General features: G+C 39.0%; 1 protein-coding gene across 2 annotated transcripts in view; it reads left to right on the top strand.

The window, feature by feature from the left end:
* Positions 1-24,826, top strand: part of LOC139737171 (rho guanine nucleotide exchange factor 7-like) — a 79,183-nt gene that overhangs the window by 26,207 nt on the left and 28,150 nt on the right. For both annotated transcript variants that reach the window (XM_071647850.1, XM_071647849.1), the window contains exons 4-6: positions 15,609-15,688; positions 16,515-16,609; positions 22,421-22,516. In XM_071647850.1, the coding sequence (XP_071503951.1) occupies positions 15,609-15,688; positions 16,515-16,609; positions 22,421-22,516 (271 nt within the window). The remainder of the gene's footprint in view (positions 1-15,608; positions 15,689-16,514; positions 16,610-22,420; positions 22,517-24,826) is intronic.

Below are 24,826 nucleotides of genomic sequence, written 5' to 3'. Positions count from 1 at the left end.
CACAAGACTCCATGATTCCCTTCACACTCGTCCAACTTTCCTCAGATTTGAACGAAAAACAGCATGCTGCTTTGAAGTCTTGCATTCATCCAACTTTGCGGTGGAAGTAACCCCTCCTTAAACGTTGCGGAATAGGGTTTGTGTTACCCTCAGTTCCCCATCCTCGGCCCTTCCTAACCCTAACCCTAGCTCCTCCCACTTTCCCCTCCTTCTCTCCCCCCCCCCCCCCCCTTGCTTTCTCCTACCTCTGAACCTTAAGGTGTTTCCCCTCCCTACCCTTCCTGTGAAGAACACAGTTTTGGCCCAGGTGTCTTCTCTGCCTCGTGAACTCTAGGCAGGGAAGCTTCTCCTCAAAGTCTGATTTGTCTCCTGGTCATCCAGGGCCCAAGGAACCCACTGACCGACCAGCTTGACCAGGTCAAGCAAGAATTGGGACCAGGAAAAGATACAATACTTTTGCTTTACTCAACAGGGAGGTGCCACACTGTCCTGCTTTCAATCACGATTTTCTCAGGAATAGTATGTTGTAAAGATCATATTGTTTGTGCAGGATTAATCTTGAGAATGATAAAAAAGAATTGAGGTAAACCCATGGTATGCCTTGATTTATTCATGTTTTATACTGCCTTTCGTGACACTGTATTCTGAGGGATTAAAAAAGGCAAGTCTACAAGTTGTGATTAATATTGACAGCTTATTCCATAGTTCACATAACTTCAGTCTCATTGAACGTTAACATCACAAACCTGAAAAGATTAGACGGTTTACATTTGAATAGGAAATGACTGAACATTTCATGTGTATACAAACAAGTGAGTATTCAACTTAAACTGGACAGATCCCAAATTTCCTGTTGGCCAGTGGGCAAAGAATTACAAAGATCTCTGAAATCTAAAGTATAAAGTTCTTTATCTTTTTATTCAAGTTTTGAGTTGAACATGAACCAACAATATCCTAAGTAATGATCCTAGCAATGATCCTTATGAGGACATTGTTTATTTACTCAAGGTAATTTAAGAGTTTTAAATGACAGGATTTTACAGAAATTCTGTATAATAGTTGATTATTGAAGCAGCAAATGCCAGAGACTATATGGTGTTTGAAGTCATTGTGGGTTGCAGCTGACAGTGCGTCCTTCTGGCGCGCAACTTTTGGTGCTGTGATGGCGGTGTCGATGTATGGGTGACAGCCATCAGAAATGAGTCATTGTTGTGGGTACTGTGAGTGTGTGAGTGTGTGTGCGTGTGTGCGTGTGTCTGTTTGTGTGTGTGTCTGTGTGTGTGTGTGTATGTGTGTGTGTGTCTGTTTGTGTGTGTGTGTGTATGTGTGCGTGTGTCTGTGTGTGTGTGTGTGTGTCTGTCTGTCTGTCTATCTGTATGTCTGTCTGCATCTGTCCCCTACCCCTTCTTGTCCACATGCCAAGTTTGATTCTTTGCACGCTGCGCAAACCACACCCCTTCTTGGTGCACACATGTTGCATGTGAGAATGTAGCAGCATGGACATGTACCCGAGTTGTGCCCTTTTACATTTTAGAAAATTATTGCTATCATCACAATAATGAATTCAATTCACACTGTTATCATATTTATTAATATTCACTGTATCATCTGATCATCAGAGCTCCAGCATAACACCAGTACTGCGCGAAATGCAAGGAGCGTAAGCAGCCTTCTTTCCCTATTTGCTAAAACTGTTGCCACTTTCCTAATTTAATTGGCGTTGATGCCTAAATCATTACTACAGTACTTATGTAAAGCATAAAACTAATTGGCGTTGATGCCTATAAAATCTTTACAGTACTTAAGTGAAGCATAAAACTAATTGGCGTTGATGCCTAAATCATTACAGTACTTTACATGTAAAGCATAAAACTAATTGGCGTTGATGCCTATTTCAAGCATTACAGTACTTACATGTAAAGCATGAAACTGGAGATATTAGGCGTGTCTTCATCAGCCCGAAGTTCAAACTAGCGGGACATTTTGCGGTCTTAGAAAATAGCCCGATACAGCGAATGTGCGTCTTCATCAGCTCGAACAGCCCACTTTGGGAAATTAGTCCGAAAATTGACGCATGCGCACTTTGCAATATTACTCTGCCTGGCTCGCGGTTCGAAAGTGGATTTCCCCGCTCAAAATCTCCTATATCACCGTATGTACGATTCTACAACCAGGGAGGTGAGCAGTACAGCAAATTCTCTCGAAAGGGATATTGATAACGCTACTCTTTCTTCTGTCCAGTGAGGCATCTTATATATGAAATTAACGAATTGCAATGTTTGAACAAATCCAAAATGCACACAATCTGCAAGAATCTTCAGCTAAGGTAGAGTGGACCAGAAGAAGAAGTTTACAAAAGAACAGCTAGCATGCACGGCACTGAGTTTTGATAGGGAGGTGAGAGAAATCACCTCCCTGGTTTTAAAGATGACAACAACAGTAGGCCTATAGTACACACATGTGATCCTTGAATACACCGTGCGTGTAATGTACTATACACAATCACTAGCTGCTTGTACATGCGCTTTCCATTGCCAGCTGGCTAACCAGAAGCGTGGAGGGATCGAGAAAATTTCGGGCTGATGGAGACGCACCCAAGATAGCGCGCTATCTCACAAATTAGCGCTCTAGTTGACGAACTAGACCAAGATTTTGGGGGAAATTTTCCCGATCAAATAGCGCGCTATCTGCGTCTTCACTACACAGATAGCGCGCTATTTTGACATCAGACTAGTTTGGTAACCGCAAGATAACGCGCTATTTTGAAACTTCGGGCTGATGAAGACACGCCTATTGGTATTTTCCTTTCTGGGATTGATCAGCTATCAGTACTTTTATATCCGTGTAACAAAGAGAATGATTGTTGGGGATTTAAAAGCAGTCTTCTTTAAGGGTTTTGAGTCTACACCCTAGAGAAACAAAGAGAATTTCTGGTAGACCCATATCGCTACCCACTGTGGTACCTGTTCCTGTTTATCAAATTAGCATCATACTCCCCCCCCCCCCCCCCCCCATATATCTTGGCTCTAACTCTACTACATTTTCTTTTCTATGTTTATATGATTGCCGTCTTTTGAAATTGATTTTCCTGAACATTTTTTTTCGGGGGGGGGGGGGGGGGGGGAGCAGCAGCAAAGCAGTGTTGCCGTGTCGAACAGGTGGTATTCTGTGAAATCTGGATCTCTCTTGGGCAACAGAGACATTGGCTGACTTAAAGGGATTTATTAAAGGGATCGATTACCCAGGAAGTGTCGTCACTTGATTTGATGCACAACGCTTGTCATGCTCAGAACTGCATCATCAACGTCTATGTGTTTTTCATGAAGAGTACTGAAACAAAACTTGTAATGTTGGAAGCAAAATAATACAATATTGAATGTCTTTGCTTCTTGAGCACTTTCCCTGTGTATGAATGTTGAGAAAAAATGATTAATCCCCTGGCTGCAACAGATGCAAGCCCTTGGGCAAGGTATTTTATTCTAATCGCTTGGTCCATAGGAGCGGTTGCTTAATTACAAGTGTTCAGTGTTTCCTTAGCTGCTATATAAACAAAACAAATCAATACAAATTTGGTACATAAAATCATTATTCTTCCATCTTTATTCTTTTATTTTGAAACAGCATGACTGCTTTCAGTGCTGCACGTACAATGTAGCTGCCCTGGCAGGTCAGGTTACATGGCTTACAGTTCTGGCTTAAAAGAAAGCCTTGATTAGCAAGTTTTGTATTTTTTAAATAAATTCTTCAGCTGTTCACGAATCAGTCCTCTTAGTTTGGGGAGGGGGGACCAGGCACTTGAGAGAATGCCTTTTGATGAAGATTAAAGGCATAATTTACCATTTGCAGACGAAACAAAACCCCGGCAGTGTGCTTTAAAATAGTTCCAAAATGTGAGTTTGGGATAGAAACAACCACTGTAAAAATTTGAATCCGTATAATCAATGTTAAGTGTTGTTAAACAGACAAAATATGAACAATAGTTATATTAAAAATGTTGCCAGACTATTCCACCGTCTACTGTTATGGCTTAATAAGAAAAATACTGATATCTCCTTACATTTCAGGCTTTATTGCAAAACTTTTATATGGTATGATGTTTTGTGATACAAGAGACCTACACATATGCCTCAAATGTGATATCTTGAACATTTTTTAAATCACTGTTCCCAAAGGTAAACAGGACCTGTAAAGTGGTGCTAACAATGGTCATGTGTGTCCTTTGGACATGCAGACTGTTTGTAAAGATGGGGTTGAGTAATCAACCTGTTCTACTGCCAAGTGCTCTTCCCACTGACCGTGGCGTGTGTGGAAGCGATTAATTAATACAAAGTATGCGTAAAACCCTCTCTTTCCTCCTGCCCATTTCTGTCACACGCCACTTTTAAGAGAATCTACTTTATGCAGAGTTTAACATTGTGGTACAAATGTACCTGCCCACTAAGAAATGCCCATACATGCACATTATTCAACAAATATCAATTGTAGACAGTAACAGAGGAAGGGAGATATGAGGATCGGAGTATGAGTAAGCATATTCAGCATCATCATAATATTATCTTTAAATGGTTTTGACTCTTCGTAGTTATAAATTGCATGCCAAATCCGACCCTGGAAAGTAGCAAGGGTATGAGTTGAGAGATCGAGTGAGCTGGTTTGTGAAAGAGAGGGGAAAGAGCAAGAGACATTGTGTTGAAGAACAATTTGTCAAAATAATGACAAATTTCTTCTTCCGCTGTTACTGCAGGGCTGTGATCGAGACCATCCTTTTAAATATTGTGCAGTGGTGACTTCACAATACCTCTGTCTGTAATGCATTCTTTTAACGAGGTTGACACTTGGACCAAGTTACTTTGTGGCTTCCTCAACCCCTCCCCCCCCCCCCCCCCCCCCGCCCCACATTTTGTTTTTTTTTAATTTTGTTTTTATGTGCACTGTAAAGTGGCTTGGCTGTTGTGCGGCTGAGTTGGGAAACACCAACATTGAGTGTGAGGGGTGCTTTTGTGCCCCCCAAAAACACATGGGCTGTTTGTCCATGTAAACACTCCTCCAAATGCTGCAGCCTCTGACGTCATGTGTGGTGGGCTGTCCTGCCCACAAGTCGGCCCAAAACGATGTCAAGTTCATCCACCTTGGAGCAGTCATCCGTGATGCCATACTGCATGAGTAATCCTACTTGCATCAGGACACCCTAGTTCGTGACTCGTCTCTCTCTCTCTCTCTTTTTCCTTTCTTTCTCATCTTTCGTCTCTCTCCTGCCAGAAGTTGTGGCTTGAAAGAGAGAGGGAGAGTGAGAGATTGGAACCTCAACACCCCACACAACTTGAGGCCTCGTCACATCGGCAGTAGGGCGTCGAAATATCTGGTTCATCTTCGATTAATCCCGGCATTAATTGTCTGAACTTGGAAGCATGGTCCACTGCCTAATGATCGGTTTGACACACACGTAACCCACCACACGCTGGCCGGCCCCCCACTGGGCTCTCTCTCTCTGGCTCACTGGCCTGCTTGCTTGTTGGTCGACTCATTCAATCACATTCATCATCGCTTGTCATAACTTTGGATGCCGTTGCCCAGTTACACACCAAATTGGTGCATGGACGAATTGCTCCCAAGCCAGCACTCTCCCCTCGGATGTTACCAACGGCCAGGGGAAGCAACTGGTGTAGTGACCTGACAGAAGCTGCTTTTACTTCTGTTTCCCCAGCCAGCAATTCCCCACCCCCCTCCCCTTCCACCACCCCCTCCCTGACCACGCTTGTGACAAATGATTACGGGGCAATGTTAACGACTGTGGATAATTGAATCGCCAACTGTGATTTCAGGGGGGACACCGTGTGTGGATTTGCTGTCTTCTATTTTCATCCACCTTATCTTTGCGCCAGTGCCGTGTCGATGGTTTGAATGTGCATGCCGACAGGAGTTTGACTCAACGGGAACGGACGGGCCAGCCTTTTTCCTCTTTCTCTTTGCTTTTCATTAACGCCTTCGTCGTCACCTTTGGGCGTCCCGGATGCGTACGATGGTCGTGATGTGTCTGTGCTGTTGCAGCGCGAAACGTTCGTTGAAGCAGACCGACCGGTCTGCCTCATTCGAATACATTTTTGCCCAAAAGGAAAGGAGTAAGTAGGCATTGGAATTGCTTAATCGATTGTTTTTTCACCCCCACAAGCCATACACCATTGTATCATTGTTGGTGACATGGTTGATCGAGTTGTATTTGTTGTTTTGTCTGTTCTATGCATTTAACAATTCCTAACTCGAGAGGGAGGGGTTGGAAGGCCATTAGATTATTATTTCCCAGTTGTCACCCCGGTGAATATGTGCAGTGGGGTATGATGAGGGCAGTTTCATTTGGCTGCACACAACAAACAACAGAAGGCACTGGTGGGACCAAGGGAGTGTGGGGGTCCTTGAATGACAGTACAACTAAACAACAGGTTTGCAGCTGCTCAACTGATGAGCTCTTGAGTGTCTGTTTAGATGAATGAACATATGAGGGGCCCATTTGTAACACACTTAAGAGTCCTGCTTTGCAAGAATTTAGATCTTGTGCTATGCCATGTCAACGTGTCACATTTCCAAAGCAAATCTTTCGCATTTGTGTGGGCCTCTCGACAAGCCCCAAACAGATAACTGTCCATTGTGAATCTGTTTACATCATGTACAATTGTGCATAGGGTATGAAGAAACCACCTAATCAAAAGAAAATCAAAGGAAATTCCCAGAAATATCCAGATATTTCAGATACGTCAACACTTTGCTGTTGTTTTGAAGCTGTTGTTTTTGTAGGGCCTATTTCCCAAATCTCTTTCTTGGTCGAGATAATATATGTGATTAGTGCATTACCAGACATTCCAAACAGATGTAGATGGTCTTTCTAGAATATAGATTTATAATAATTACCAAAAGATACATTTATTACAAGTGCTAGGCCTCAGAAAATGCAAACTGTGACTATCATGATCCTGCACAGCTAATGTTTGCAGAAGGCCATGGAATGGAATAAAAGTCAGTCATTGTAAGAAAGTTAATGTTAAACCACTAAAACTGCTGTCTGTTTAAAAAACAAAAGTGACTGATGCCCGAAAATTATCAAAATATATCATGCACTTTAGTTTTCACCACAGTTAACAGCTTGGTCCTAGAAATGGGTAGATACCCATGAAGACCTTTTGATATTAGTTCAGGTACTGAATGTGAAAATGAGCAATGTAATTAAGCAAACTGAAAAACCTTTACCCAGAGACGGTTCGAACGTCAGAATTAATTTTATTGACTGGTATTAAATATATTTAAGGATCATGATTGTAAATTTACCTCAGAAGCAGTCAGTGGTCTGATCCCGATGTGGATGTACCACATTGTATCGGCGTGCCATAGCGTGTCAATTCTTACACACATTGCATAGTCCCACTTGGCTCAACCCATCACTCCCTTTCATGTGGCAAAGAGCTGCGTTCACATGTATTCTAAACTTTTGCAAAGTGAACTATGGTGAGAGAATATATTGAAATATATTAATTATTGAAAAATATTTCACCTGGCATGTCTATAATCTTTCATATCTTGTATTCTGAGTGTGACCCATGTAAAAGGAAACCTTGCTCTGTGTTCAAAAAGTCTGGAATTAGAAGCAGAAAAGTAAAACAAAGGAAGAGTCACCATTTCAAAATTGGACTAGAACAGTAGAGTTATATAAGTTTTTGCTTAAGATGCTTTTATGAAACAGTGGTATCATTTGTTATCACAACATGTATGTATAGCTTTCTCACAAAGAGGACAGATTATAGAAAACCATCACCTTCCTCCCCTTCACCACTGATTAAACACCTCTCCCTCCGCCCCACAACATCCCAAGATCCTGGTTGCAAACACCCCTATACCAGGAGATGAGTGTATGGTGTGGGGGAAACATAGAGCGCCAACGCTGCCGTGGGTCTGGTGAATGACTTAGCATACTTTCAGACCCAGTCACGCCTGGTCAGAGGTGTGACTGCCAATCGCTGGAAGTCAAGTTCCAATCCTTATTTTGTTTCTACAGCTCTCCATTGTCTGTTCCTTTGTGAGAAAACAAGCCACAGAAAAAGAGAAAACACACATGCAAATGGACAAAGACAGAAAAACCTTGGGTTTTGGGCAATATCTTCAGAATTTTCCAAAAGGCCATGCAAACATTATGGGGAACTGCTGCAAAGTCTCACTGTCAAGTTTCTCTTTCATTTTGCCCATTTTTCTGTAAGAAAAAAAAAATGAAGACATTGTGCCACACATCAATTATGAAGAAGGTCAATGTGTATGAAATGCCAACATTTTTGTATGGGGGGGGGGGATGGGGGTGGGGTGTGGGGGACTATAGTGTACAATATGGTTTGATTTATATCACACATAGCATTGACCCAGATACCCATATGCCAAATGCACACAAGTGAATTTTATACCAAATGTGGTCTTTTGTAAACACTTAGTGGTTTGGTTCCTGAAGGCAATTGGAGAGCTGCAAACTGGTGTGTTTCTGTGATCTGTAATATTTTTTCTTTATCTAAAAGATAAGTAAAGATGTTTTTGAATGGAGTACAATTTTTTTCTTCTAAGATTTTATTGATTATTTATTGATTTCCATTTTGCCGCCAAAAATCATTTTTCCCTTTAAAAAAGGATTTTTTATTTATTTTTTCTTTCCACTGTGAATCAAAATTTGTTTAATCTGCAAGTTTTGGCACCCCCACCATTGCAGCAAACCCCACAATACAAAGATATTAGAGTAATATGAAATGAATAATAAAACTTTTTTTCAGTTTCATATTCTCGAGTGTAGTGTCTGTTGATTACCATAATTCCAATGAGTCTTCAAATTGGTGTATGTTGCAAGACACATTTTAGTTTCAATCACCAAAGCAATCAATAGATAAATTGTAAATGATGTTAACAATTTTGCAGCCAAATGTGATTAATAATCTTCTTCCTTGTTCTCTATGAAAGCAAGGACTAATTTGTGAGTTCAAATACAATGTAACTTTGCACACAGATTTTTAAACAGAAAGTGAAATGTAATTGTATCCATCAAGAATTATAGAAATGGAAATGCTGCACTCTGGTTTCATATGATTTGGATATCATTTTCTAGTAGAAACTTATTTGAATGTTTGGGAAGATTTTAGTCAGAAACTGAAATTGTGACATCCGTATTGATTGAGTCTTCATGGTAGAATACAGTACCTCCAGAGGTCTTATTTCTCCTTTTCGCCAAGGGGCCCATTGATAATATTTGCTTGCAAAAATTGTGTGCTTACTCCAATACTGCCAAAAATTCTTACCAGAAAAACTCCAAGCCGGGGTAGGACTCTTTGCTAACTTCACATGAAACTTTGCAAAGTTATCAAGTGTGCAGACTTTGGAAATGCAGATTGCAGGAATTGCATGATTTTTGTCACATGACCAGATTGCAAGGCGCTAGTGGGTGCATACTTTTTAACTGCTCTCTAGATTAGTCATAGCCTGTGTTTTGGCATAAGAATACGTAGTATTGGCTTGCAGTGTTGTAACACATACCGCTAACATGTTTGTACATTTCTACAATTAATGCTCTGCAGTGTAACACAGAAAAATGGAAGAAACCAACAACACCTTTTGGAGCAAAGACATCTTGTCATCAGTTTCCTCTACCCACACCAACCTAGACGCCTTATCCATTTTCGTGGTAGTTTAATAGGCTGTAACAGAAGGTAGACTGCACAGATTGAGAAGAAGTTAGCTACGAACAAGATCACCTACAATATCTCAATGATAAAAGTATACACTCCAGCAGCAATTGATTAGATTTAGCACTCGGCAGCAAATTTTCTTCTTTGATTTCTTGCTATGATGTGTACATTCACAATGTTTCAGCAGTGGAAATAAAACCTATGCTCCATTCAGCCTTGAATAGCGATGCGGAAGTTCTTCCCTATCCAGAGCATGGGGTCGGCAAGAGTAGATTATTACACATGCGCAGTGAGCACCTAATTTAGATAATCACAAAGTTTTGTAATTGAGTTAATTTTAGGGACGAGTGTAACTGGTGCAATGAAAAGATGCAATATTTTAACCCGTTGAGGATGAGTCCCGAGTATACTCGCGCAGGTGTCTATGGGAAATGCGTGTTGTCGTATAGCAAAATCAAACCGTCCTCCATGGGTGAAGGGATGTCCCTTCAAAATCATGGCTTTAACAAGTGTAAATTGGGCTTAAGGTGAATTTTGTAAAATTTGCAGGATTAATTCCTCGAACTTGACAGCAAAGTCTCTGATTAAACATGATTTTTATGTATACATGGTGCTTTAGAACTCATGTGAGGCTATGATACCAGTGTTGTACCTCTTTACAGATCATCGTAATTCAATCTCTTGAATGAGTTTGAATATCTCCTTGAAGCGAGTGCACTTTTTGAGGAAATTACCCTTGAAAAATTGGGAGGGATTTCCATACGTTTTTTTAAAATAATCTAAACCATGTGCTTATAGTTTTTTTGAAGACCACATAAGGAGCAATATTTGTGAACCAAACATGTACAAATCTGAAATTTCTACCAATTTCCTCAGAATCAGCAGCAATGAGTTCCGGATAATGTGCTTCAGATCTTAAGCTTGAACTTCCTGACTGGTTAAAGATCCTGTTTTGTGGTCGGTTGCTGACTTAGAAAAAAGAAAAGATAAGTGTTGCACTTTGCAGACTGAAGGTCATAATGCTGTTATAATGTTGCTCAAGGATACAGACATTTGAAAATTGTATGGCCAGTTATCTATAAATCTATCAGTGGAGTGTTTGCAAAACAGTTCGTTCCAACACTACCATCTAAAGGGAAAATATGAGTATTGGAAATCCATTCATTTACAGGTCTATTATTACTCTTCATTTTTTTTTAATTCTTTTTGCAGCGTCAGCAGCATTTAGCATCATTTTCTTTATAGTTTGTTTTTTCAGTCTCTTTTTTGCTTCATTCTTACACCAATATCAACAACCCCCTGAACTATGTAGGACAATAAAGGTCAGGTTTCTTTATTGTTTTGCTTTTGTTTTTGTATTGGAACTATTGCAGTTTAGAGTGGGTGTGTGCAGAAACAGTGGTTCAAATTTGAGGAAATACCGAAAAATATTTCCCACCAAACAGATGCATGTGTGCATACACAATGTATTATGTACAAATGTAAAGAGTGAATATCTATTTATGATCGCGTTTGTTTACACAGCAGTTTGTAAGGAAAGGAAATGTCTTGTCAACCTTGAGTGACACTGTTCCAGTCTGGTGACTTTTGTACCTGTGTTAGTCCGTGCATTACATCCTGAGGCCTGTGTTTTACAATAGTTCGGGAAAAAGCATTATTTGTTTTGCAAAATTCGACACATACAGTGTACACCAAAGATTTTGTAAAGAACATGTCACAGCATGTAATGTAAATGTTGGTAAAATGACCGCCAGCCCATTTGACCTCACATGTTGCACTCACGTACACGTGTACTTAAAGGGTGTGTACAGTTCTGGTAGAGGTGAGGATTTAGCTTAACGTTTTGCGAGATATTCAGAAACCATTCTATGAGAAGAGCATGCTATTCTAAGGGGTATCAAAAGTTTATTTGATAAAAATCAGTTTTGAAATGGTTGAGATATCCAAAAACAAGGTGAAACAAAGAGATCCTAATAAAAGGTGTGGCCTGTCGCCTTTTATTATTATCATTTTTTTGGGGGGATATCTCAGCCATTTGAAAACCAATTTTCATCAAATAAACGTTGAATCCTTCTTAAAATTACATGCTCTTTCATATTTCATAAGAGGTTTCTCATGATCTCACTTTAGTTTAGGAATGTTCAAAACATGAGTCCCCACCTCAACCAGTACTGTACAGTCCCTTTAATACTGCATTTTAGGTACATTCTTTTACATACCATCATACAATTAAATTTACCGGCAACTTTTCCATCCAGTCTTTATTGCCTGCTCTGTAACATAATGAAAAAAATATCTAAAAATACACACTAAAGAAAAAGGATTCTTTACAAGTTGTATGACATGGCCTTGAAAGCTTCTGGAATGATGTGGGCGAATAATACAGGAATTGAAAGGAAGTGTAATTGTATGATTTACATCGTTCATGCAATTTCTAAATGAAGAACTGAAATTCAAAAAGATGGGGAAAAAATTATATGCGTGCATGAAATTTGATGTCATTATTACAATTATACAGGAAACAGCTAATATTATGTTGTTGCACAATTCATTACTGTTGAAAATTTCCTAATTGACAACACCAATGCAACTTACGACTGCTTCAATGAACTTAGATAAAGTACAGGTCTATTGTATACAGGGAATAATTTTCGAACTCAAATTTGATTAGCAATTTCAGCTGATGAACAATATTTCACATGGTATCCTGTACACTTCTATGGAAGAAAACTGCTATACAAAAGTTAGTTTGTGTAGCAGTGGTGTAAAAATGCATAGCAAATTGCGATGCGATACCAGGAAGATTATTCCCTGGTATAAAAGTCAAAGTCTTCAGCCTATCATATTCGGATCGTCCTTGTGGGAAGTTGGGGAACGAAACAAAGCAAAACCGTTAAGGAACAATTCTACCCCATAGTTGCATTCACACAAAAGAGTTATCTATTTTTGCATCGCAATGGGAAAATTGATTTTATTTGATGCCGTTCACATGCACCAAAAAAGAAAAATTTGCTGGACTATAAATGAAGCACTTTGGATCTCTAGACTGCACATCTATGCCTATAAAACATTGACCATGGCCTCGTTTTATCAAAAGATTAATCAATTTTAAATTTCCTTACTATACAGGCTGCCATAGACTCATAGTTGAAATCAACTATGTAATCAATTTTAACTCTTCATAAAACAGGGCCCAGAGCATGACCCTAGACTGAACTCTACTACATGTACAAATTTTTGTATGTTGGTAGACACCAGTGGTACAGACCTAGTGTGGCGAGATGCACCATGGGATGCAGTGAAAAAATTACGATTGAATTATGATGATTGAATATTAGAGTGGGTTCTTTGCATGCTTTTCATACACACTCTGACTGGCAAATTATTGTGAGTGTTTAATAAGAAAAAAAAACCACAAACATGACAGATTTTTGTATTGCAATGCATATTGTGAGCATTGATATTGTGTGTGTATGTGTGTGTGTCAACACAAAAGAATTGACAGTTTTTGCATTGCATAGTAGAAATGGATTATCACAACCTATTAATTTTTTGGTGTGTGTGAATGGGCTTTATGCTCAAGTTGGCTATTCAGTGAACAGAGTTAAATGAAGCTAACAAAATGGCAGATTTCTCATTGCAAAGTGCACCTAAAAAGTAAAGAAATGGATGATAACATACTCACATTCTCTCATGGAACACTGATGGATAGTATGATGAACTTTTAATATGTCCATTGATCTGATTTTATTATATTTTTGACAGTCAACTTGAATATGGTGTTGAATGACATGATAATAAAGATAGGTACCTTTCAGGGCCCTTTACTGTCATAATATCCTTTTGCCCCAATATCTACAGAGGAAGGAAATCACATCTCCTTTCCAGGTGCAGATTGTATCGTGAAAACCCAAAGTGCTGCTGGTGTATGAGGGAGATAGCCATCATGTATGCGATGTGCAAAGTAGAACCAGACTTTACAGACTCATGTTATAAATTTTCAGGAAAAAAACCCCAATCTTTTGCGAAGCTGATCTGAAGAAAAATCTCACCTGAAGAACAACAGGTCGTATGATAGTTTGTTTTAGGAAGGTCCAAAGACCTCAGTCATATGGCTGGCTTTTCTCCAAAACCTAGCCACCTTGGCACGGTGCAAGCTGGGTCGAGTTTAAAATGCCCCTTTCTTTATATGATATGAATGTATTGTAGATTTATATTTGTTTGCGAGTATGGACTCTGTTTTTATTGTTTGTTTTGTTTCTTATTTTGGACTTGATGTTTGTTGTTTTAACACTGTTTTTAAATGCACTTCGGAACCCTTCAAGCAAAATCTTGACAATGATTATAGTTTCAACGCAACTTGTCAGTGGACGATGTGGGTAAATTCCTACTCAAAACATTCCTTCACCTTAATCCTTACTTCCACCCAGTGTGGTCCCTAATGAGACCCTTAAACCTAAACCATGTACAAAGTCTAAACCTTACTAGCATCTAATGTTGTCTTTGATGGTATAAATGTCTGTCCAGTACTCGCATCCATGCTGATACACATGTCCCTGATGTCCTCTTTCTTGTGGTACTGAGAAAAAAGCAAGTTTTTCAACATATTGTTTGGCAAAAAACAACAGCAACAACAATAGCGCCACGCCTTTTATATCCACTAGGGGTACATTTCTTGGGCTCATTAGTTAGTCTTCATGGTGGATCTGGAAAAGAGAAAGTAGTCTCACCGTTGGTCAAAGTGACAATTCGTATGGAAGGCACATACCAGAGAAGTGAAATTTATGATCCAGATTGCGGCATGTATGTGATGAATCAGATTTGCTTTTGATTCTGCGGGGAAACTTGGGGGAGGAACCAAGAACATACAGAAAATTCAAGGAATCCCTGTCTGCCCCTCACCACAAGTTCAAGCTGAAGATTGTCACACATCATTTCATACCTCATACCATCCACCAGACGAAACATGGACCAGGGAGGTGGTGGGGGTGGGGGAGGGTGGGGGTGGGGGAGTTTATATTGTAGACAACTTCTTGTATTGATCTTAATACTTGAAACTGATGTCATAGATATACCCGACTATGCTATTTGTGGGGAGGGAGGGAGAGTGTAAGAGAGATTTGTAGAAAAGATATTCATGCATCTTATGTTGTAACTTCATCAATGAGTTCTTGTCCCTGTTAGCAAGCAGGTTGCTGGTTGGTACCAGTTCACCTACCAGATTGCCTCGGGCAACCAAATCTTTCCATTTGGACAAGCAAAATGTAGCCATGAGCTTTTGCCCTGCCCACCATCATGAACATGAAGTATGTACCTGATTGCCCTATCAGCCACATGAAGAAATTATTCCTATTATCAAGCCAACTTCCCAAACTGTATTGAAGTTTGTATCAGCCATTACAGACAACTTGTGCACAATATCTCTTGAATTCAGTTACTATACATGACACTAACTTTCTATGAGTCCTTGATCATGAACTATTTATATAAAGTCCCTACTCACACAAACTTTCTGTGAGTCTAAACTGCCGCAAAAGTATTGTAGGAATTACTGTATGTGCCATACATTTTAATAGCGAGCTTAATTTTTCGCGAATCGGGACTTCTCGGCAATTTCGTGAGTAGTTAAATTCGCGATTGTGGAGTACAGTACCGAATGGAGAAATGTATGTGTGTACTTCACATTAATGTTGGGATCAGAGTTAATATTGTTGTGTGTTCTTAAAATTCACGAAAATGAAAACCTTGCAAAATATTTTGCCGTATACAGTAGATATTAAATGTGAATGTGCAGTCGTCATTCTTTAAAATGTAACAGTTGACTATCATTATATGTGAAATGATCTGTCTTAGAATATGCTATAATTCATTCTCTGTCTATGTCATTTGTTTGTTTGTTCTACTCAGATGCAGCGACAGAGACCAAAATTATAAATGACAACGTGCAGGGTACCGAGAAGGTAGACAAACTCAAGTACCATTCAGAGGTAAGTCAGATTTTTAACAATGATTGAAAAACACAACAACAAAGGAAATAACTTTCCTCGACTCTTTCACTATCATATTTGATTTCATTCATGTTGTTATCGTTGTCATAACTACTACCAAGACTGAGTAGATTCAATGTAGCATGATATGGTTTGGTTTTTGACCATTTCTGCTTTGTTTATCTTGTGAGTTTTAAAAAACAAAGAGAAAACTTAAAATCTGTGAGAGACCCATGTACCATTCTCAGTCTGCCCACATGTTGGAGTAAACCACTAGTTTAGTGAGATTATCATGATGCATTGCCAAGGTATGAGACACAATGTGGAAGTGCCAACTACCCGTTATGACAAAAATTTTTGAGGTCAAATGTCACTGAACTTTCCAAATGTCATTTTCCAACACTTTAGCTAGAAATATCCAGTAGCACTAGCAGTATAATTTGATAAGAAGCTTTGAATGTAATTGGAAAAATAATGGGTCAAAGGTCAAAGGTCACCAAAGTGCAGCAAAAATATAATTTTGTGGCCATAAATTTAGATGAGATAGTCCAATTACTTTTTTTGCGGTGTGCGTGATGGATAGAAATGAAGTTTGAAATATTTTCCTTTGGCAAACAGGCCGAAAGGTTTATCATTAAGGTCAGAGGTCAAGGTCAGTGAACTTTCTCAAAATGTGAATGAAAAGATCAATCATGTATTTCTGGTAGGCATGTAGAATATGGAGATGGTATGGAATTGGGGAGGCATCCTAGTCAACTGCATGCTGCTTTTAAAGTCTACTTTTTCATGTTTTCGTATTTGTTTTTGTTTGTCATGTCAAACCCAGGTCATAGAAGCCCTGCTGGAATCAGAAAAGCACTTCATGACGGAACTCCAGACGCTAATATCAACGTATCTAAGGCCGCTGGAATGGGCAAATGTGTAAGTAATGTCATGCGCGCCATGAGCGGTTCGATTTCCTGTCGCTAATCCTGATGGCAATGTGATCCAAAAAGTTTTGCCAGGAGCTTGCGAGGATACGTCTGCTGGTGGGAATTTATGAAAGTTGGATAGGCATGCAAGAGAGAGTTATATATGTAACTTGATGTAATCACAGTGTTGTAAGACTGATATGATGGGATCTAAGGTAGGGAGGAGGCGATAGGATCCTGCCTTATTCATGAACTTCAGAGGGCGCTGATCCAAAATTAGAGCGACATTTTTGTATCCAGTACAAGTCTCAGAGAGATCAGAGTTGTAGCGTAATTTTTTTTTCGTTCTGACGCACTTATGCCCTAGTCTCAAATCCTAATATATCTGACTGATCATTATTTTGAACTTATTCAGTCAGGACTAACATTACTGTTTGCACTGTTATGACAGAAAAATTGATTTTTGTCAGTCGTTTGTACATGATTATTTTTAAAAATTGCGAGGTGATACGTAATCAGCTCGCTCTTTTGCATAGTTGATTCGTATCAACTGTTCGAGAATTTTTTTTTTTGCAAAAATTTGCAAAGCTTCACAATTTTATAACTTCCCTAATTTTTTTTTAATCAAATTTTGATCAAATTTTCACTGTTGTGCTTGTAAAATCTGACTCTTTCTTCGTTTACTAACATTTAACTGGTCCTTAATTCCCCTGCCAGTAAATTTATTTAAAAGAGTCTTGGATGTACATATGTGTTTATGTGTGTTCATATATGTGTGTCTGTCTGTCTGTGGTACTGCATGCATGCACACCTCTTTCCCACGTAGATTGTAATAATAGGCATGGATTCACCCGTAAATTGTATGAAGGAAAACTAATTTATTTGAAGCAGCATGCTCACAGCTAGCATTATGATCTCTGTTATGGAAGAATATCAACTCTATTGCATTTTTCCATCCCACGATAATTGCGCATTTCCTGATTATGAGATTACAACTGGCATCAATTTTGCTGTTCTTTACATTTGCCCTTTTTTTTTCGTAGAGAATCCACAAAGTACATTGTATGCGGGTGTCTCTTTTCTCACAGTCATACAAAGAGTGATTTTGGGGGTTAATGTTCTGGAAACATTTTGTGATGTGAATGCTCTCATCATGTGTGTGTAAAATCCATCTTTGTGTGCTTTTTGTGATGTTTTTTATGCGTTTCCTGGCTCTGTTTGATTTTTGTCAATTTTTATGTAAGGTGTTTTTTTTTTTAATGTAAGGATTTTTTTAGGTAGGAGAAATTGCTTGGGGAGATGATCGTTCCGCTTCCTCAAAATTTCAGTGGATTATTCTTTAGATTAAGGCTTCATTTCCTGGTGTAATGGATACCTTAGAAAAAAAAAACCATCCATCCCCTTATTAAAAGGACAAGTTCACCTTCACACATGTGAAATGAGTGACTGCAGCAAATTTGAACACATCAGTGAAAGTTTGAGAAAATCAGACAATCTGTTTAAAAGTTATGAATTTTTAAAGTTTCTGTGCAGTCACTGCTGGATGAGAAGAGTATTACTTTTTTCTTTATATCGTCTGTTGGGAATGAGAAGGGCGTTAAGTTGTCTTGAACACTATGGGTTTAGTGACAACTTAACGCCCTTATCATTCTCAAGTGACGATATTGTTCTACGCATATGACATCACAAGCTATAGTAGTCTTCTCATCCCGCGATGGCGGCACTGAAATTTTAAAAATTCATAACTTTTGAAGAGATTGTCTGATTGTCCTCAAATTTTCACTGATATGTTCTACTAATATTGCTACATTCTGTCCATCCACATATATTAATTTGAACTTGTCCGTTAGCCCTGGAACCTTCTTGTTAGTCAATGAAGAGCAGGGGAAAAAAATTATGAATGTTATTTAGTTGGCAAGGACCTCCATGATATGTAGAAATGAGCTGTTTCGAATCATGAATATTAACATTTTTTTTTCTTCTGGTGAGATGTAATACAGTATTTGAGGAATTTCTTCCTTTTCCTTTTGACCATAGTCCTAAGTGCTCTGATCTCATGTTCTTGTCATCTTTCATTGGCACTGAGAGAGGTATTCGTCGATGTAGTGTGTTTTGTAATACAGCACTCGGTCAATTGCAGCTTCTTGCTCATGTTAATGTGTGACTCGCCAGATCAGGAAATGTAGCAAACAACAACCTAGACAAAAGATGCATGTGCTTTCATACCCGATTGCACAAGGTCATTTTTGTAATAATTTGGTGTGCTTGTGATCACATTCTTGTGTGTGTTTGAGTGTGTGTGTGTGTGTGTGTGTGTGTGTGTTTGTTTTTGTAGTGGTAGTGGTGGTAGTAGTGGTAGTGGTAGTAGTAGTAGAAGTAGTACTAGCAGTGGTAGTGGTACTGGTAGTAGTACTAGTAGTGGTAGTGGTGGTGGTATGGTAGTGGTAGTGGTATGGTAGTGGTAGTGGTAGGCATTGTCAGGTACCCATGTGTGCAGCATGGGCATGAGAGACATTGCAGGGCAAAACATTTTACCCAAGGAAGTTCAAGCTAGTGTAGATTTTAGGTCGGTATCTAGCTCCCATCTGCAACGTGGGAACACATAGACTCGGCCACTTTGACAGCACTCTTATAATTCAGGGTCTGTTTGATTGCAATCAGGGTTTCAGTCCCTTGTGTGTCTCAAACTAAGTAAAATAACATCTTTCAAGGGGCTCAGATGTGGATGTGCTGGCTGGGAAATATTAATATCTGTCACATGTCTCCTGTAGAAATGAATTGCACAAGTTTGTTTACAAGTGTTTTTTTTTTCCTTTTCTACTTCATCTTCATACCTTGGACCTATTCTCAGTTTTGATATTCTAATGATACTTTTGGATTCAGTTTGTTTTGAAGGTAATTTTATCCCAGAGACAAGGTTGTCAGAGTGAAACTTGTGCAAGTGAAAACTAGAAACAATCTACACATCTTTGAATGTCAGTGAAGTCACCTGACATTTCGTCATGTTGGGATATCAGAATTATCATCTAGGTCACATGATCATGGTATACTGATCATGTGCAAAATTAATCATTGCTTGCAAGGAAGATAGACAGGAAAGAAGTTATGAAATACCTGTCATTTTGGATGATGTACAACAGAATTCTGTTCCTTGAGATGTTTTTTTTTTCTTTCGCTATCTTTCGTATCTTGAGTTTGGATGAGAATTGTACCTAATGTCATTCAAATCATATTCATCCATCAATATAGAAATAGTTTCACTAGCTTTGACATTACCATATTTTTGTCTATTGCCTTGATAATCTGCAGGGCCTACCACAGCATTAAAGTCTTCAGCAATTATTAAGGGAGCTTGATTTCATTCCTGTAGGTAAATCAAAATAAGTGGAGTTTTGAAGAAAACAAGTTCTTTTTGTGAGAAATGTTTAAATCAATGATTTTTCTCCCTCAAAACGAGGGCCATCAAAAGACAGGAAGTATGAGGACAGTTAGGTGACCCAAACTACTCCTTTGAGACATCCACTGAATGCCATTTTAGAAGGACTCTATGATATTCAGATATTCCTAACTTTGGTGATCATAATATGCCTGATATTGCCCAAATTTTCACCTAATACGTTGCCTGAAATCTCACTGGATTTGTGGAACTTGAATTTCCCCCTAGGGTGCAGTCTCAGTTTAAGTCAGTTGTGAGTGATGACTCAGTAATGATGAGAAATAGGGGGTAGTGTTAGCTGTGGGGCCCTGTGTACTATAAATTCAATAAAACAAATAGTACCCAACAGACATTAGGTCTCTAAAGCTCTGCTTCACAACTCTTTGGTTTTTTTTATAGCTGGCAATAGAATTAATGTATATCATCTTATAATTGGTGAATAGCAATCCTAAACAAATCGCTGATGATGTTGAAAGTTTTTTGGAGGTTGTGTTCATTGATTGGTTCATTTGTTATTTATATATTGCCTGTGAAGTCTTGTTATATTTGTTTAATTGTTTTGAGACAAGAGATTGAGAGAGAGAGAGATATTTGTATGGGGAAAGAGGGAAATGTTTATATTGTATGTGATTAAAAAATATACTGCTTTTCAAAGTTACTCATCGCAGTTTTAATGTTACAAAATACGCATTCAAGGTAATCATAAAGACGGGGTTCAAAGAATGAGTCAATCTGGGATTTTTCCTCCCTTCCCTTCCTATTTTTATATACCAAGGAGCCACTCATCATGACTAATATCTGATTGGATCATTTGGTATTGATTTATCCCCCACATCGTTGACATATTGCACATAAAGGCATGATTTTATAGCTTCGAACACTGTGATGCTCATCCCTAGTGAGTTGTTAAGATGTCTACAAACTTTGCTTGACCCCCTTGGCTTTTGGTCACTGTCCTGGGCAGTTGTAGGTGAGGGATACCGTCAGCAGCTCGACCACAGACCCATCCAGTGAACCAGTCCCAACTACTTAACTTTCTCTTCTTATTTGGCCAATTTTGTTGCTACCGAATAACTTTGGCTCTGGAGAGACATATTGCTTGACTTCTTAGTGTAAAACAGTCTTCAATTTGCTGGTTTGAGATTACTTCTGTGGTGAACACATATCTATCTGTCAGGGTGTTCAGACGCAAAAAAATTATACTAACAGTATAGCTATACCAAAACGGTATAGCTATACAATGAATTTATACGTCTGAACGCTGACTAACGAAACGACATATAGCGAAACGACGGTCAGAGCATTGTTTCGAAGTAGAACTCGATAATGAATCAGCATTCCATCATGTCCATTATGCGTCTGAACGTATGGCGACCATAGAACTGTATAACTGGCTTAATGTGAGAGCGCATGAAACTGGCTATGTCATTATCATAACAACATGCGCATTGGAAAACTGCGCATCTATACGACATTTTCCAGAACGGTCAAGATGAGCGTCTGAACGGTCTGTCGGCTACATATTGTATACGATGATTCTTTATACGTCGTTTCTTTATTGAGTTTTGGTATAAACTGGCTTGCATCTGAACAAGGGGTATAGGCAGTGCCAGAACATGCAGCGTCGTTGGACCAAACCGTCCAGGCTGTTGAAGGGGTCTATTTTTTCTACGATGCATTCTGGCATTGTTCTATCCCCGTGCTATTCCAGTAGAGTGTTTGTACCGGGAGCAATCATGCAATCATGCTTTCAAACCATCCTTACTTTTCACATGTGAATAGGCCTTAAAACATTATCAGAGTTAAGCCATTGCACTATTGCCAGAACACTCCCATGATAAACTAATCTCAATTACATAATTTTTTCATACAGTTTTGCATTTATAAACATAAATAATAATAATTGTAAAAAGATGCTGTTTCAGACTTTTCACGTAGACCTTCACCTTGAAATTATTACGCTTCTTTTGTATCCGTTCAGATTTTTATGACAAGGTACATCATGTGTTGGATGTTTTTACCATGATTTGTACAATTTTTGCCTGTATTTGTCTTTCATAAGTGATTCTCTATCTCATCTCTTTCTTAATTTGTCCTCTTTCTTCTTTCTTTCTCATTCTTGTTGTCTCTTTCGATCTTGTGTTTCTCTCTCTCCCTCCTATATCATATCTGTCCATTTTCTTATCTATCTTTTTACCTATCTCTGCTCTCTCTCTCTCTCTCTTTCTCTCTTTTTGTCTATCTATCTATCTATCTATCTATCTATCTATCTATCTATCTATCTATCTACAATATCTCTCTTGACACCTATATATTTCTCTTTTTTCTGTCTGTCTCTCACTCTGCCCTATATCTCTCACTCTATTATATATTTCTCTCCCCTAGACTCCCGATACCAGACTGGTCAACGCTGTGCTGCAACTTGGAGGACATCCTCAGCTTCCAACAGAGCCTTATCAAGTCAATAGAAGAAGCGGGGCAGTGAGTATACCATCACATTCACTGGCTGCAAACTGAAATTTTGTGGCCAGTTCTTGTATTATCATTCAGGCCATCATTGTGTTCGTTTGAGAAAGGGATAGGAAAAGTGAATTAGAAAAGTATATGATATGCCCAAGTCTCGGTGAATACATAATGCATTTCAGTTAATGGTCATAATGCATCATAAACTTTACTGGATTCATCGTACAAATACTTTCAAGTGAGTGGATAAGATGTTCTACTTTAATTATGATGATAATAATAACAATAACAACAATGATGATGATAATAATAATAATAATGATAACAACAACAATGGCAACAACAACAACAACAATTGCATTTATATGGCGCTTTATACGGGTGTTTCTGAGCGCACTGGCGCTATTTATAAAGAAAACTAGAATTTCTTTAAAAAGAAAGTATTCTGATGATAATTACAGAAAGTTCCTAGAAATACATTTGGTCATCAAGCCATATCGGTTTCTCTGCCCTGATGCTATTATAGCCATCTTTAGGTGAGCTGCAGGAGCAACCTCAGACAGCTTAATCGTTAAGAGAGGGCGTCCCATGATTTTTACCTTTAATACTGTACATAGATTCCACTCAAATGCATTGTCGGGTTAATGTTGTACCTCAAGGTTTTTCGTGCCAGCTAGCTCGGATGCGCATTCCACTCGAATAGATTAAGAGATCTTCAAGCCCTAATTCTCGCGGTTTAGGGTGATAGGACAGAAATTTGGGATACGCCCAACAGGGTGAAATCAAACCCTGATTGTGATACAAGGCTCGCTGCTCTTGGTGCCTGGAGCCAGGGCTATTTCGGATTGCAATCCAATTTGGATTGCACGTCATTACGGCATTGGCGGGATAATTTTCGAGTGATCAGTTAATTAGGAACAAACCAGGCAACCTTTCCAAAGAGAGGATCATGATATCATGTGAACAAAAGTTTAAAGGTATTGTTACGCACACTACCTTGTCACCCTTCCAACTTTAACTAACTTTGGTGTGTAGATGGTAGACTACTTGGCTTCAAATAGCATTTGCCCAAAGTGTGATCGCAATTTCTCGTGGCCTGTTAAGAAGAAGAGAGCAAGTTTCAGATGTACTTCCTATTGAGCGCTTGAGTTGTCATCCAGATACAATTAAAACAAAAGAGGCTTTTGACATCACTCAGTTATGACACTGTTAAACAGAGCTTCATCATGTCAATTCAGCATTATCCCATTTTCTAATTGCATAATCTCCAATGAAGTTCTTCTTGATTTTATCCTCCCTGCCTCAAACTCTCTCCCCATTGTAAAATGACAAGCAGAGAGAAAGAAAAAAAGACAACAGAAAAACAAGGGGGAGGCAATATGCATTATCAAAAATTATCATAGTCAAAGAGCAGTGAAAAATGCTACAAATGTTTGATTCGACCCAATTTCGAGCGTCATCATCCTTTACTTCAGTTGACACTTTCCAGACTTTCAGTATTTGAAGTAATGATAAGCCATTCTGAGAGCTGCTAGCTACCAGGCCATTTACTTTTTATTTGTAAAATGCTTTGATTTGTTCAGCCAAATAAAAATGATATTAGAGGGCGTGCCATTTCTTTATTTATATCACTTTGTTTCTTTGACTGAGGGTAACTATGGTGTAGCTATTAGATGAATTACAGCCTGAAGACATAAAGGAGTTATGTATGTAGCTTCCTACACAGGATGCTGTAAAACATTTAATGCTACCTTTAAGATAGGAGATATGTGATAGGTCTTCTGGAATAGCTTAGGTAATGACACTCATTTGATTAACAAATGGATCAGCTCATTTTACATTGTCCACTTTTTCTTGAGCCTGGCCACTCGGATTTCAGACATACTGTGAAAGAACTGAGGAGTCGGCGAGGTTTTAGGGGGGTATCTTCGGCAAGTTTGAACCCGAGAAGGGTGCAATTCGTTACATGGCGAGGATTGATATCTTGCGAAATTCGATATCACCCAAACATGGATTGGAGTTGTCCTGCCAGGGTCGTCGACGGATAATTTGCTCTCACCCTGATGAGGGATTTTTAAAGTTTTGATCTTCTTCTGGATGTCAGCTATGTTTGGCCTAGTCCTCTATGTGCTGTTCGTGTGCAGAGCTCAGCTCTGTGCAAGTCCGAGGTCCCTCGAGTTCTCCGCGGGGCAGCGGCAGAATGAGGAGAACCACCGCAAGGAAGGGATGCTTTTTTGCGCTGGGAGATTTTCGCGAGCTCGGAATCCCGGATCGGCCTCGTGGATGTTCCGATGCGTGCATGGGAAGGATTTTGGGAGCCACCTCACT

The sequence above is a fragment of the Diadema antillarum genome, unplaced genomic scaffold, assembly GCF_040938485.1.
Source record: "Diadema antillarum isolate AM-2024a unplaced genomic scaffold, OU_Dant_1.0 seq00000684_RagTag, whole genome shotgun sequence".
In the NCBI taxonomy this organism is placed as follows: Eukaryota; Metazoa; Echinodermata; class Echinoidea; order Diadematoida; family Diadematidae; genus Diadema; species Diadema antillarum.
The sequence above is the reverse complement of the archived record's forward strand: the minus strand, read 5'-3'. Positions and strand labels throughout refer to the sequence as shown.